Here is a 16,971-nt window from a genome sequence, read left to right as displayed (position 1 = left end):
TTTTACCTTTATATTAATAATGAAAATAGGCCTGCACCAGCTTTTGTTAATGCTATATTTAACAGTGAATTTTCTTTGGAATTGAAAAACTTAAGTTTTATGTAATGAAGCCAAAATTAAAAGTAAATAAAATGCTAGGATTTAGACTTGTACTTTTCATATGTAGAAAACTTTCTGTCACCTTGGAGATAACCAGTGTATTAGTTGTAGGTTTTTCCAGTACCTACATGTTACACAACTTGTGCTCACTGACTGTGATATTGTTTTTATAGAACCGAGCCTTCCTGCAGTTACAGTTACAGAAAACTTTTATCATCTAGAATTTAAGACTGTTCTACAAACTTAGACTCCAACAAAATGTGTTCTTGAAGCAAAACTTTGTGACTAACTGACTTGGATCAACTGCACTGAAATAAAGATCTACACTGCAGAAGATATTGTATGCCCCAACAGAAGACTTTTCTGTGTTGGAAAACAGTAATAAATCTCTGTCTAAGGTAGTTTTATTTTAATTAAAGGATTACAATCTATGATCTTGGTTTTTTCCTCGGAAAAGCAGGGACTTTCATGTGATATGAAAAGCAGTGTACATATGGAAATGCAGATCTCTGAAATAAGGCACATTTTCAGGTAAACTAATCTCAACTGCATCATTCCAATTCTGATAAACTACTGAACGTTTCAAAGCTCCTGAACAATAAATACAGCAACAACAGTACAGTAAGATTAAATTTTGAAGCAGAGTACAAAGCATACAGTAACTGTGAAGACTAGGGATGCCACATTTGGAATGAACTGAAAAATTCTGCATAAAGAATGTCTATCATATTTTTAGTACATGTTTTTCACCCAATTTTAATTATAAGGTAATAAAATATATTACCACATCTGTTTTGGAGACACACTCTTGCAAATTCTGAATAACAGTTTGTTTAAGATGATTCTTCATCTTTCGCTGCTTGTAAAGACTCATTTTTTCCAACAAAACATGAAGCACATCAGGATTCACAGGAAATCGAGAAACCTTTGCCTGCACTATTAAAAGAAGGATAACACCCTCTTAAGAGTCTTTTTGAGACATATTTGTACTTCAACAAATGATTGTACAAACATCATCAGTTTCTAGCCATGGTATTCTTTGAAGGTAAAATCTAGATGGATAAATAGAAATAAATACAAAATATATACAGAAATGTACAAGGAAAAAAACTCTATTACTACTTATAACAACTTCAGCCCTCAAATATAAACAAAAACTACATAAATTGTGACTAGATACACGAGATCTCATAATGAAACATATATTTATGAATTTATATTCCTTGGTAATTAAGAAGAGCTAAAATTATTTGAAAAAAGTATTTTTAAATTTTACTAACTACAACAGTGAAAGATATGAGCCTTCTCACAACATTAATGCAATGATTTTTATCTCTTAAAAGTAAGAGGTACTCACCCATCCGCTGAGTGAGTTTTCCTTTCTGCTGTGCAGGACTTACTTTGGGCATCTCAATCAATGAACTGTACAACTGTGACCTGTGGAAAGCAGAAAAGTGCTGAACAGATTATTTGACTGTCTAGCCTTGTTTATATGACTCAAATTTATTAGATGAGTAATTACTGCCTCTAATTTAATGTGCTCACAAATATTCTTATGATGCACTGACTACTTCCACCTTGGGTGCAAAAACCTGCCAATTCTAGCTGGAAGTGAGAGTGCTAAGGTAAATTCTTTTATTACTGTATAACCAATATGGTAGATTTCTATTTGTTCCACGACAAGTGTTAAAGACATTTAAAATTGGTGAATGGTCTCATAGTCAGTTGCTATAGCTAAATTTATGATGTAGTTTATTGCAGCCAATTAGGCTGCAGTAATCAAGGAATTGGTGGCATTATAAAATTAACTATGACCCCTTCTAACATTTCCAAGAGCATAAGCAATAAAAGCAGGAAACTCTTAACATAACTTAGAAAAGATATCAAGAATGGCCTGAAATCTCTCAGGTGACCCTTGAGATTTAAGAGATAATTAGGGAAATTGAAAGAACAGAAAACACAGAACTGAGCTGCAGGCAGTTTTATTTATATATTAGCTGCAGGCAGTTTTATTTATATATTAATTAGTTCATTATCCTAAAATTCAAGTCTATCAAAATTAGAAGTGAAAGGCAATATTCAACCAGGTAAAAAAATATTATATTTGTAACAAAAAGTGCTAAATCAAAATGCTGAAATTGTATACCTGTCTTCTGAATGCTGGAGAATAATTATGTAGAAACTGGATGGCAGTTCATCCACTATATTAAAATGTTCCACAGGAATACAGAGGTTTCTCCACGCCTGTAAAGTAGTTAAAAAATACAATTATTTTCATAGACTTTATAAACCCCTTTCTCAGTTCCTTCATTAGAAAATTGATAGTAATTCTAGGAAAGAACATACTTAAAGGCCCAAACACTCAGCAGATGTGCCAGGACAGTTGGCTCTGTCCAAACACCAGGAAAAGCTGCTTCCCTGTGGGGGAAGCAAGCACTGGCACAACTTGTCCAAGCTCCATTCTTAGAGATAATTCAGAAGCCATTTGGACCTGGACAACAAGCTCTAGGAAGCCTTGCTTGAGCAGGGTTTACAAGACGACCTTCAGAGTTTTTTTCTAATATCAATCATTCCATGATCATGTTTTGTGCAGTGCAGAACAACATATAAATATTATTTTAAACAAATTACAAATACTGTATCTTAGTCCACTCTCCATAAAAAATATGAATTTTACGGCCACTACACAATTTCTGAAGTTCAAATGCTATCAAATACTAGCAGAGTATTAGCAAAGGAAATTAGTAGAATAATTAATAGTAACATTTAATTTTGAAAAAAAATTTACTAGAGACACTTCACCAACAAGTGCCATATAAAACTGTATTTAGTTTATGTGGCAGGATTTTCGTAGCAGGGGAAGGTGCAGGGGTGGGGTGGCTCTTGGAGTCTCAGAACTATTCTGGTTGGAAAAGCCCTTGGAGACCACTGAGTCCATCTGCTCTCAGCACTGCCAACCCATGTCCTGTATACACACACATCTCCCTCTGTGTGCATTTATACAACATATATAAAACCCTCTAAAAAGTAACTCAGAAAGTTACCATTGAATTAGCAGTCAGTTGCTGTTCCACACATTTTAGAAGGTCACTTGTGTTTCTGTGTTGCTTTAACTGATTCTGAAGATGCAGCAATGCTGCCAGCTGAGAGCTGCTTGTGTTGGATGTAGCGGTCAGAAGGGTGCTCTTCATCATCATAGACACTGAACAACTCTGTGAAATTGTTACATCTATTTATTTTCCTTCACAAAAATAAAACAAATAAATGCATACACTATGTTTTTTACAACATATATCTATGTTGAAGAGAAGTTCTCTTACTTGAGAGGTGAGATGAACTAGCAGAAGACTGCTGTTTGTTCTTACATGTTAATGTAAACAGTCTGACAACAACTAAGGAAGATTTCTTAAATAGAAATAGCTGGAATTGACTTATTTGTCTACATTTATCATCAAGGTTCCTACATTTGATCCACACGGAATGGTAAATACTATGTTCTTAGCTCAGCAATTCACATAAGCTGAGTCTTTTCTGTTTCTGTGTTTTAATGGACACCCATCATACCACACAACAGACTTCTACAAAGAGCAAAATAATGGGTAAGACTATATAAACTTCTCTTTCAGCAAACACACTAATCCTCTCCTTTGAACTAGGAACTATGAGTTATTTGTTCCTGATGCAGGGAATATAAGCCTAACAGTCATTCTCCATCTTCTCTTAGATGGAGGCACACATTCACATCCATGCACCCTCAAGCCATCTATGGCACCAGCTGTGCATGTATCAATCCAACAAACTGAATGTAAACTGAATTACCCACTTCAAAATAATGATTGAATAAACCCAGAGAAGCATTTTCAAAATTATTTGTTAGGGAGGGATGAAACTGTGTTTTGTGGCAATGTCTTATCTTTGCTAGTGACAATATAATAATTTATTCCTTAAAATTTTTTCATGTATGCAATCGTCAATGAAAATGTCAGGTCAAATACAACAGATAATAGAACTGTTAAAAAACCACTGATCAAATGTTCTGAACTTTGCAAATATATCATATAATTGATGATATATATTACACACTGGTTCTTACACAGAACCCTACATGTGTTCTGTATGACCAGTTTTCAGACTATGCAAAAACAGTCCAGCTGATGCAATTTCAAACATTCTCCCATTGAAAAGAAGCACAAACATTAGTTGCCTTACCTGATGAAGTGCCAAAAACTGGCTGGTTGAAATTGGATCCAACTGTTGATAGCATTCAGCCATTTCCAAACTAGCAAGAGCCAGTACATCAGTAACATTATGAGTGAATGCAATAGCCATAGACTGTAGCAAAGCCTCACTGGATTGAGAAAGATACTTCTGAGCCATCCTTTGTTGTGTCTAGATGATAAAAATAAAAAGCTTTATATTAAAATTGGATAATATTAACTATTTGTTATACATACACCAACTACAGCATGTTAGAGAAGATAAATATTGCTTTTAATGAGTAATTTTAACGGACTTTCTTTTTCAGGCACTTCATGTATGATCAAAATATTCAAATGCTGATTAATTTTTTAGCAGACACCAGCACCTAATATACAACATTAAAAAATATTTGGTTTAACACAGATTTTTTTTTTTATATAAAATGTGTACTCAGCAGAACAGCCTTTAAATTCCAGGCAATATGAGCAGTTCAGAACCAAGGACTAATACAATTGTTTCTGTGGACTCTTAACCATATTTAGTCCAAATTAACCCACAAATCTCTTACCTCAGGTATTTATTGATTTTACTAGCAACACAAACTGTATGTTCCCAATTCCTTGTGTGCTTTCAACTGCAGTAATTAATAGAGATCAACTCACCGAATTTCACAATGTTTTGTGATAGCAGTAATTTCTTTCTTTGTTCCCAGTCTGCAAAATGTTATACTCCCTTAAAAGGTCTGTGAGGCAGGAGGAAATTGCCTGCTCATCTAGTCCTGATTGCTAAATGCTCAATCAGTGGGAAACCACTGAAGAGAAATTATTTCTTTCTGGGAGCAACTGGGTAAGCTCATTCAGGAGTTCCCACATGATCTACTGAGAACCAGGACAGAGCTACACAGGGAAAGTGATGGAAAGCTGTTTGTTGTAAGCTGTTTTGTAGATTTTTATCTTTTTTAAGATCAAGTTTTTGTTACATTTCCATTATCAGTTTAAACTGAATTGATAAGCCGACTATTATTTCATAAAAAGAAAGTCCTCGAATTCTAATGAAAGCCCACAAAGCAACATACCTTTAATTCCTGTATTTTCCTCCTATACATATCATTATGCCATTTATTAGTTGATGAACTGCTCTCTGTCATGTCCTGTTCACTGCATTCTGCTGAAGTCAGTGAAGATTTTCTGATGTCTGATTTAGCATCTTCCTACCCATCACAGTACAAAAAAGAGGGACAATTATTCACACCATTAAGGCAGGCTTCATTTCTTTTGTGAAAGTTTATGTGAAAACTGAATTAATCTTAAAAAAAATTACTACCTTAATTCCTTCATGTGAGAGATTCAGCAATACTATCAACCATGAAAATTTCTTAGTACATTATGAAGGCAACAGGACTGCCATAAACTAAAAAGACCTCCCATACAACCTCTAAGATTTTGACTTTCTCATGTTTGTCCTCCACTCATTTCTTCTCAAAACTTTCATTCACCACTGACTTTATAATGCCTCCATCAACTCTCCTTTTTCACATGGAGTTCTTACTACAACACAAAAGGAACTTACAAACCCAAGCTTTTAACCTCCAAATCAATACCTCTTGATTGCATGGCTTCGGAGGCCACACCTTGCTCACCCTTTAAGGCATGCAAAGAATTTTTCTCTTTCTTTTGAAAATATTGCAATTAGTGTAGCTCACAAATAAATCAAAAATTAGCTGTATGAGGATAGCATGTAGGCAGAAGCATGTTTTTGAAATTTTGCCAACCATGCTTGCATGCAGTATATAAAACCTACCTCTACATAAAGAGCAGCTTTTATACAAATGTATACAGAAAAAGTATTAAAGCAGATAAATTTTTCATAGAAAAATAAATTTAACTGAAGAAAATAATGCATACCATAACATTTGGCTTCCAGTAAATCTCTGAACATACAGGATCTACATTAATGGCAAGTAAATGAAGGGTTTTTCCAGTTAGATACAGGCACTTGGATTTGATGCTGGGAGAGCCTTCACAAAGATTCTGTACGTGGATTAACTGAGCCAGTGCAATATGAGCTGTCACTCGTTTCATGGACTTCCAATCCTGGTAAAAATATATTTATATTTATTTGCTCATATATCCCCACACAGACAGAAAAATGTATTTTAAAAAAATGCAAAACATATATTCACATAAAAATAATATGTTAAAAGTGATTATACTTTCAACTACAAATGAGTTGTTTTTAATAGATATACAAAATTATTAACAACTGCTTTAGAAAAAATAGTTCAATGTAATCCATATGCAATGTAATCCATAAGCAAAGTCCAACCAGTGCCAAGGAAAACATGGGGTAAGGGGAGGGTGGCCAGTAAACCACCCCCAAGACTAAAACCACCCACTTCAACCTCCCTTGCTACAAACCTACACGACTGGTCTAGGAACTCATTTCCTCAGTAGTGAAAGAAGCTGTGCTATGGAAAACTTTTTAATACCTTTTATGCAAATCATAGGACTAAATATTTTGTATTACCTGCTCTATTGAATCATCTTCAATGATGAATTCCTCCACAAATTCATGAAGTGATGCTTCACCCACATTTTTAGGCATTTTTTCAGTAATGACAAGATGAAAAATATCCAAAAGTATTTCTACAAGATTTATTTTTCTAAGAGCTAGTTGTCTCATTAATGGGATACTAACATTTTTACCCTGAAATACAAAAGAAAGTAGAATTTTAATTTCAAGTATTTTTGCAAATCTACATGAAAAGAAGTTAGAATGTTGTATTTCTTTTAACCAAAGAAACAAACATTTTTAGCATTACCATCTTCATAGAGCAGAAACATTTCAAAGAAGATATTTAAGTAATTTAAAAGAAAATCTTCAATGTCAAGTATATTACAAGGTAATCAAAGTACTTCCACAGAATAAAAGCAGCTAGGTTTTGCTTTTCACGCTTTATGGACGTGGTACAAATATAATATCTAATAATGCTACATACACACTGGCAAAGTAGGCTGCAGGTTTTCATTACCCAAAATACACTATTTTGAAGACAGACATTCTTCATTTATAATAACATTTGGTGAAGACTTTTTGCCTCCCCTGAGAAAAAAAACATTTCGAAGAATTTTAAACTTTCAAAGTTTAAAAAAATATCTCCAAGTTTATACTTTTTTTCGTTTGTAGCTATTAGATAAATGTCAGAATTAAATAAACTTGACAAAGACCAGACAAATCCTCTTTTCATCCCTATTTCAACTGTAAATTCTTTCGGCATGCAGTATTTCCTTCTATTTAAAAAGAATGTTTATCATTACAAGAAGATACTTCCTGGAAGCCCCAAATGAGATAATCCAAGAACCTGTGAATACCACAACTAAACTAGGTTTCCTCTCCACAATTAAGGGGAAAAAAAGTCAATACCTCATTAAATGCAATTAAACTACAAACACTATGAAGTACTTCCTCTGTTTTGGATACTGCTCTCTGAGCTAAGTTATAAGCATCTAGGTAGAGACTGTGTTTGTCTTTTTTGTTCTTTTCCTGCTTGGCAATCACCCTGAAAAAGAACCCAAAACAACACCATGAACTCAAAAGAACCTACATAAGAAAGTGCTTATTTTTACAATATCAACCCTGCTGAACATATATAATAAAATAATTAATATATTAATACATTAATTACATTAATTATAGATTTAAAAATATTACATTTGTGTATGTGTTTTTGAAATGCACAAATAGAAGAAGTGAACTTCTTAATGAACTTATGAATATCTCTTACGAGTTATTTTTCCAAGGTCTTATTCCTTGAACTGTGTGGCTGCAATGCAAGAAGATGCCAAGAGAAGAAAGGCAGATCATATTCTAGAGTACATATTTAGCAGGAACACAATGGCAGTATACCAGCTACAAAACACATCTCAGTTGTTTCAAGGGGTATCTTGCAAACACTTAAGATTCCAAGCATACCATGTTTTGCACTCCTACTGTTACAGCAGTTTCTAGAGAAACATTTCAACAGTAGTATTTATATAAAACCCAACAATGTTATCTGCCCTTTTCCATCCTAATTAGACCATAAAAAGTAAACAATACACTAAACTAAAAAAAAAAAAAAAAAAAAACACTAAAAAAAAAACCCTTTTCAACAGACATATAGAGCTATAGTATTACCTACGAATATTTGCACATTCCAGCAGTATTTCAGCACTGTAGTTTTTATGCCCTTGATGAAAGAAGTCCTTCTCAACTTGAAGTAATTTATTGTAGGATTCCTGTAGAATGTGTGTCAACTGAGCAGAATTGGCATTAACTGTCATGTGATCCTGGGCAAAATGTATCTGAATAAGTGTTTTTCTAGAAATAAAAATTAAATACAAAACAGCAGTCAGAAGGCACAAGCTTATTTTTGAGAACAGACACATTTCTCTCAGCTTTCCTTTAAATTCTAAGAAAGCTGCAAAAAGCATCATAAGTGTGTGTTTTACAAATTATAGTAATTTGAAAAAATCCAAATATTATATTTTGAGATTAGAGAAGAGGTGCCATTTGTTCCATATACCTAATTACTCCATCTTACTAGCCCTAATCAGTCTTCTAAATACAGATGAACTGAGAAGAGTGATAATGCTCTTCTAATTGAAAAGCTTCCAATTTATGGAAAGAGACAGGAGTGCAAGTGACATATGCTTCTCTCCCTTTACCAGCAGATTTTAAGGTCTCTGTGCCTGGATTTCAGTGGAACTGAAATCATTGTTTAGTTTCACCATGAAAGGCTTCTGGTCCACGGTGAGATCAGAAGTCAGTCAATACTGTGGACTGCAGAAGTGTTGTGGAAGTGCTCAAACAGATAGCTCTGCAGGGGCAAATAGACATTGCACCTTTAGGTAACCCACACTGCAAGCTATGCACAATAGGCTGTGGTATGTAGTTCACCAATGTAACAGGTAGTAGGGCTACCTGCAAGCATTTGGGAAGGAAATACAGAAATTTGGAAAGAAATTTCAATTTTAAAAAACCAAACCACCATATAAATGACTTAGAACAAAAATACTTGAGAATCCACAAAATTTGCCATACTAAAATAAGACAGCATCGTAAAAATTACATATATTTGCCATGTACCTGTATATTAGAAGCTGGACATATTTTAGAGAAAAGACAGCTTACCTGGCTTCAAGGGATGTAATCATAAAACCCAATTCTGACTGCCTGCCAGGTCTCTTCAGTAAAGTAGATTGAAACATATTGATAGTTTGTTCCAGTATCTTACAAGCCTGCAGGTAACACCAGAATTTTCATAATTGTATTTTAAATGTCTACGGATAATAATAAACATTCATTTAGAAAACTTAATTTTTTTACAGAACATGTTAATTATCCCCAAGATGGCTGGCTCTTGATAACTGTAAATAAGTCTAGAAAGTTTGAGATATGATCATACTTAGATACCTTGATGGTAACATGAATGGTGCACATACATACAAGGACAGAAGATGGATCCAATTACTCTTGGAGGTTCATAGCAAAACAGTCAATATGAGTTTAGTCAAACTCAAAATAACCCCTCTATATGACACAGCCTTGCACAGTTTATCAAGACAGGTTAGATCATCACAGATATAAGACTTTATTTATTCTGAAACTCATGAAAGTTAAAGTAATATCCATTTAACAGTAAATGTATATAGGGTTTTAACAGTTATAGGGTTTTAGTAAAAAAAATATAGTTTCATAGAAGTATGTTCTAGAAACTAGAAATAATATTTGTAAAACTATTTTAAATACTTGGGAAGGAAAAGCATAAGAGAAAATAATACTGAAATGTGTGATTTTTATTTAATGTGAAAAATAAACACACCAATGTTAACAGAACTGTCTGAATACAAAAGAATTCTAACCAAGAGAATCAGATACCTGAGACTGTCATACATACTAGATTGTAAGTGGTTTAAATCCAATAGAAGAATATACAGCTTATCATAAAAATATCCTAAACTTCAGTGGGTATAATCTCATTCCTAGTGACCTGCATCTGTTTGGGATCTGTAATTAATGTCTGTTTAACGTGCAGAGAAAACAACATTAACTGCATGTAACACCCGATTTAGCTTTTATTGAAATGTAAAGGCTACAACATTTCACTGAGAGACACCACTGCTGAAAAAACCCCAAACCACAGCCTCAAACCCCAAAAATTTCCTTACCATGTTCAGTTTTCCTTCGCCCTCTTCCTGTAGGATTGCTTCTGCCAGACTCAGAGTGCTGTCATACCAGAACTGCTCGTTTCCTCCCAGAAGCTGGGCTTTCTCAAGGAGTGCTTTAGCTTGTCCGTGGTTTCTCTCCAGGTTGGCCAACACAGCAAGTAAGTACAAGCACCTTGACACATCAGATGAGGCGCTCAGTTCCTGAAAGAACAGACGTGATCTACATTTCAAAAATCCACGACTGCTATTTGTATTTATGTCTGTCCGTATTTCAGATTAACCTGACAGAAACAAAGTGAATGCTATTCTCTCAAGTATCTGCTGAATTTCTTAGTTATTCCTTGTAGTACATCTGCTTCATATTTCTTTCTGTTCCTTGCCTTCTATCTCAGTCAAATAAGCTATTTTTCTCTACTATTTAGTATGTATACATCTGCTAGTGATTGCCAGCGTCTGATGAAGAAATGTGGTGACAAAAGATGTATTTTTCTGAACTGTACAGATACACTAGAGATCCAGTGAACTCACAACCCTGCTTTATACTAGTTATATGCTGTAACTAGTCCTGTATAAGGGACAAATACTGTATAATATTTGTATATTAGCATACAGACTTGCAGGATACTATTGATAAATTACATAATTAAAATTACTGTACTCTCTAATATATTTTCAACTGTCCTCAATATACAATGCCTAATTAATACTTTATAAAGGGGCATGTATTATTCATTAATATCATCCATATATTATTATTCAAAGTATTCATGATTATACTCAATTTACCTCACCAGTTTTCCCTTATGTGAGAAAAAATATTACACAAAATAACAAGATGTCAATTACATTTTTTTAAAAGCAAAGGTTTTTACAGCAGTAATTATATTTCAGTAACATTTTATAATGAGGCACAAGACTTCAGTGGAAAATGTTAGATATAGGGAAAATATCTGTAATACAGAACCCTTCATAAAAATGAGATGATGCAGCTCTGTTTGGTGGAACATATGGACATTTATTTCAGATCTGTCAGAATTCTAGGAAATAATTTCAGTTTTATCAAAATTTTGCGGTAAATCCATAATGAAGCTTAAAATTAAATAACCAGACTTTTAATGATCCAAATATGGAGAGGATGGAGCTAAAGGCTTTCTCTTTGTTTGTTTGTCTTCCAAACAAACCTTGAACGTTTCCCACGTTATTTCAACAAACAAGGTTGGAAGGTACCTATATCTTCCAAGGCCACTGTAAAGTAGACAGAGATGCTGACACTATTTCAGGAATTTATATAACCTGCAGAAAACTCTCATAAAGTTGGACTGAAATGCCATGTATTTAAATGTATATATTATATATACTAAGAAATTGGTTTGAGGTGGTGGGAGAAGGCTTGGCTTTGAAGTTTGATTATTATTATTCTGAGGAATAACTGCATCAAAATGAACTTTTTCCCTAGACGTGTTATTAGTGTTTCTTTTTCTATGTAATTTGTATTGTACCTGAGTTGCAGCATGTGCCTCTGAAAGCAGAAGCCTTGCTGGTTGATACAAGCCTAGCTGAATTAGAACTTCAGCTTTTTCAATCCACAAGTGAGGGAAAGAAAGTGCATTCAGTGCTTTTCCTGTTACTGCATTTACCTCAAAGCCCTGAAAAAAATTAAAGAAGTGTTACATCTTCATAAATTTCTAAAAAAACTAGACAGAATACAAGTTGTTATTAACTATGATATCCCACACCTCGGCTGTATTCTCTAACTTCAAAATTTAACATTATATTTCAAGAACAACAGGTAGCTTATGTGATTTGGATTTTTCAATTGTCAAAAGGCATTGAACTAGTAAGTATATATTATTTAAACTATCTGTATGACAGATTAATTACTTCAGATACACTGCCGTCACAAAGTTGATTTTTGGTAATAAGTAACACTCAAAGAGGAATATTATTTACAAGAGCTAGAAGAGGTGACTTGAGAGCGATTAGCAATTAGAAAAACAAGGTGTGTTATATGCACAAGTATGGAAAAAATACACAAAGAGAGCAAAATGTTGTGATGACAATCCAGACAGCATTGCCATAATGAAGAGCAAAGTGGAGGTAAGCATTAAAGAACTCAGTAAGGCAATTACCTTCCTAAAGAAGAGACAGTAAAGATAGAACTGAAATATCTGCATGCCCTTAAAACGATATGTAAGAGGAGGCAAAACAGTACGTGCTAATATAATAGAGAAAGAAGAGAAAAAAACGAGACTAAGAGTGAATGCAGAATGAATCTTTTTTGCTTCTCAGTCTTCTAAATCTATTTGCATTAGTCCCCAAACCTATTTGTAGGAAAGCAGTTTTACTTTGTATGAATAAAGATTCCAATCTTGTTCTTCCTCAATATAAATAATATGTCAGGCAAACCCAGCTCAGCTTCACATGATTGCTAGCAGAATTTAGGTAGAATGCAATTTTGACGAATTTTGTGTTCGTGTATTTCTCACATATTATCTAAAAACAAATAGGCAAGTGTATTTAAAAAAAAAAAAAAAGGGAAGAGTAATTTACTACAGAAACTGAAGTAAAGATAAAAACCTTTTCAATTGAAGTAAGGATATTCTCATTCCTACTACCATTAAGCTGAGAATTTTCAAAAGGTATTTTTATGTCTTCTGTCTTCATGCGTCCAGTTTTTTCTTTTTTCAGTGCAATCTCTTGCCTACACCTAAATCACAAGAAAGGAAAAATAAGTTCAAGTATGTTTCAAAAAGCATTTTATAACAAAGTATTACTGTGTCAGGAATCTTTACGGTACACTACTCAGTAGACAGACACTAACCAACATGCACAGAATTTTAGGGCATAGCTAATATACCAAAGGTGTTTTTTACTATTTTCCCCCACCAACACATCTCAACTGTAGGGAAAGCAGTCCCAAATAAGTATCACCTGAGCAGTGAAAACACATACATTGCTTGTTCCAATTCACTGATGTACACTTCTCCAGCAGCTTTCTCATGATACACAGATGCCTGACTCAGTTTTAAATCTGAGCATATCAGGGCAATTCTACAAATAAAAAGAAAGAATGTTTAAGAAACAATCCGAATCCTTCATATGTTGCTTCATATAAGCACATTACACATCGCACATATTCCACATTTTTCAATCCTACCTTCTCGTGCCTTGATTAATAATGGCAATAACAAAGATTATAAATAAAAACAAGGGAAATTACCTGTTGATAGAGGTCACAGAATCAAAGAATGGTTTGGGCTGGAAGGAACTTCTAAAGATATCTAAAGGTATGGGCAAGGTCATCTTTCACAAGACCAGGTGGCTCCAAACTCCATCCAGTCTGACCTTGAACACTTCCAGGGATGGGACATCCACCAGCAGCCCCAGTCTTGTCCATCAAACCTCTATTGCACCAACTTAATGGCAAAAATTATGTACTAAAAGTATGAAAACATTTATAGGGTCTCACTATAGCATGCAACCACCACCTCCTTGATGTGTATGCTAACCTATCTTTCTGTCCTGAGTAAAGAGTAATATATTCCTACACATCTATCTAATCAAATATAGATGTCAGGTCATAGATATATATAAAATACCATGAAATAAACACAAGTCTTGAGGAATTGAAAAAAAAAGATTGTCTGGCAAATCTTGACGGAAAATAATTTCCTACCAGAAAGTCTATTTTAGCCTTGTAAGAAAGTAACTCAGTAATCAAATGACAGAGAAACACATACATTTGTATACATGAATATCTGTTCTACTCAGTGGGATCAGTTTCAGGCATTTTAAAGATTTGTTATGTGGCATTTCATTAATTATCAGAGAATAAACAATTATTGCACATGACTTACTTATTAAGCAAACATTATTTAATATCTATCAAAAAAGCATTATAAAACACTTTAACTAGAACAGCAAGAATTTTCAATTGCATGCATAATAAATACTTTTAAATTAAAATTTTAGGGGTTATCATCCATTAAAAATAACATAATTTTGGCCACGAAGACAAATCTTTCTAAAAATCCATTTACTAGGGCAACTTCTTTGTTCCCTTAAGGTGGACAATATATTTTTGATGCAAATGGGGAGTCTGTCTTTTGAATACTTAATAGATAAGACTTTAATAGAAACTTTTTTTGACTTTGTGTTTTTCAGTTAGACAACAATAAGGCCCCTCAAAACTTTCTCACATGAAAATGGCCTGACTTCATAATCTCACATGGTTTCCACATGGAAGATCATGTTTAGCAACAAATAAACTTAGTGGCTTTTATTCCACAAACCCATTCATCAAAATTCTATTAAAATGCATTAAAAAAAGAAAGGAAAATAAATAAAAAGCCATTAAAATATAAAACAGTAAGTCACAAAAATTCTTGTTACTTCTTTGTGAAATACTAATGGATGGTCCACTCCATTCAGTTTCTGTTTTGTTTAAAATAAATAAAGGATACAAACCGAAGGTGATAGAGATCAGACAGACTTCTACATTCCAGAACTTCACTAGCAATAACTTCAGCTAGCTGAAAGATTGGAAGGATCAAGTGGGGGCAAAAAATTTTCTCTAGTTCTTTAGATAAAAGGTCCATAAAATACAAGGTGCACGTCTGAAAAGAATTTTTTTAAAATTCAGTCAATATAAACATAATTTTGTTGAAAATGAATTTAAAATTAATTATTACATCTTCAGCTCCAAAATAAACCTCAAAAAAGACACAAGGAAACTTTCTAGCTGAAAGAGCAGCAAGGTACACAAAAAGCTGGTAAATGTCTTCTCTAATTGAACTGCATTTCAGCATGCAGATGACAGCTAACACTTGAAGTATTGATGAATACTACAATACAGAAGGTTTGAGACGGCTGTCTGAAAATACACAGACAGTAAAGCTAAAATACAACTATTTTCTGGTACTGATTTTCTCCTAAATAGTAAATGCTCTAGAATTTTGAGGAGTATACTTACAGGTTTTGGGAAATTATCCCAGTTAATACCATAACTGTTTGTTTTCTGTTTAAAAGTATCTCTGATTTCATTGGGACAGTCATACTGGGCCCATTCTTCCACACTTGCTGGTAAGGTATCAACTGATTCTTTCCTTTTAGGCTTCTCCTTTGCAACAGAAACTTCAACCTATAATAAAAACAAGAACATTTATGAGATCAAATTAACAATCCTATTGGTATTAAATATTCAGCTAAGAAAATGAACACATCTGCTTAATACCCTTTGAAGTTTTCTCAGATTTGGGGTGGTTTTGGATCTCTAGACTGTGAGTTTTACAAAACAGCAGTATATTGACCGGAGCAACAAACAAAAGGAAAAGTATTTTTTAATCCATTATCTGTCAAGACTGTGTGATCAGGAGTGAAGGTATGATCCACAGATTCACAGAGAAATTCTTCCAAGGTTATGAGAATTGGTACAGGAAAGTGTCTGAACTATTTATCAAACAGCCCAAGGAAACATCTCTTAAAAAGAGAAGGCTGTTTTAATTCCACAGAAAAGCGAGTCTTACTTGTTTCTCTTTCTTTTTGTCCTTCTCTTTTTTAGAAGTTTTTGACTGAACTTTCTGAGGAATTGTAGGTTGTGAAGTGTTTGAGACTGCTTTTGTAACAATGCCAGATGCTGACAATGACACCTAGACAATCAAACAATTATAGTTAATTCTTTTCAATTTGCAATAATAATAATAATAATAATCTCTGTTTCTAGTAATAGTTATTATCCACTGCAAGTCACTATCTACAGCTGTTAACAATTGTCTGCTCTTGCCTAGTAGTTTTCTTCAGAAAAATAACGATTTCAGAGACACCTGGATTCTTGCGGGTTTTGCACAAGCATTTAGGACAATCATGGCAATGCAATTAAGCAGCAGAACTGTCAAAAGACAAGATCATCCCTGTGAAAAATAATTCTGCTACCTTTTTTTAACCTATATGATTGCAAATGCAATAATTTTTTTTCAAACCACTTGTCTAACTCGCTTTGTTTTCTACAAGGGATAAATTTTATGAGGAGGTAATCTACAAGACAGCAGAGTCATTGTTCTCTTTCTGGGTTAGTCTTTTACAAAGCTACTGCTGAATATTACACAGAGAAATTTCTAAATACTTGAGCATACAAAAGAATTGATTGAAACTTTCTCAGTACAAGCAAGTAAACAACAAATGCAAATTTCAAATTAAAAGTAATACATCTTTTAAAAAGTCAGAGGCAGATGATCTTTTCTGAGAATGTTTTAAGATCGCCTACTGAGTAATTTATGGAGTCCTAACACTAAAAAGCCTCTTTGAAGTGGATGTCTGCAGTCAGGTCTGCTTTACTTTGTAAGTCTAAACAAGGTGTCCTGTAGTTAATCCCTTTAATAGCACATTTATTCCTTTTCTGACAGTACTGTTCAGCTGTAACTATGATTCTTAGAAAGACTATCATTATCCTACAACTGGCACTGAC

General features: G+C 33.7%; 1 protein-coding gene across 1 annotated transcript in view; it reads right to left on the bottom strand.

The window, feature by feature from the left end:
- Positions 1-16,971, bottom strand: part of CFAP46 (cilia and flagella associated protein 46) — a 72,146-nt gene that overhangs the window by 14,967 nt on the left and 40,208 nt on the right. The window contains exons 30-47 of the mRNA XM_066323370.1: positions 16,034-16,156; positions 15,481-15,648; positions 14,976-15,124; positions 13,461-13,559; positions 13,086-13,215; positions 12,008-12,154; positions 10,509-10,709; positions 9,472-9,578; positions 8,476-8,658; positions 7,723-7,858; positions 6,826-7,005; positions 6,204-6,392; positions 5,375-5,509; positions 4,309-4,488; positions 3,144-3,311; positions 2,246-2,343; positions 1,457-1,536; positions 884-1,035 (exon numbers count right to left, since the gene is read on the bottom strand). Coding sequence (XP_066179467.1) covers positions 884-1,035; positions 1,457-1,536; positions 2,246-2,343; positions 3,144-3,311; positions 4,309-4,488; positions 5,375-5,509; positions 6,204-6,392; positions 6,826-7,005; positions 7,723-7,858; positions 8,476-8,658; positions 9,472-9,578; positions 10,509-10,709; positions 12,008-12,154; positions 13,086-13,215; positions 13,461-13,559; positions 14,976-15,124; positions 15,481-15,648; positions 16,034-16,156 — 2,625 coding nt within the window. The remainder of the gene's footprint in view (positions 1-883; positions 1,036-1,456; positions 1,537-2,245; positions 2,344-3,143; positions 3,312-4,308; positions 4,489-5,374; positions 5,510-6,203; positions 6,393-6,825; positions 7,006-7,722; positions 7,859-8,475; positions 8,659-9,471; positions 9,579-10,508; positions 10,710-12,007; positions 12,155-13,085; positions 13,216-13,460; positions 13,560-14,975; positions 15,125-15,480; positions 15,649-16,033; positions 16,157-16,971) is intronic.

The sequence above is a fragment of the Sylvia atricapilla genome, chromosome 8, assembly GCF_009819655.1.
Source record: "Sylvia atricapilla isolate bSylAtr1 chromosome 8, bSylAtr1.pri, whole genome shotgun sequence".
Lineage (NCBI taxonomy): Eukaryota > Metazoa > Chordata > Aves > Passeriformes > Sylviidae > Sylvia > Sylvia atricapilla.
The sequence above is the reverse complement of the archived record's forward strand: the minus strand, read 5'-3'. Positions and strand labels throughout refer to the sequence as shown.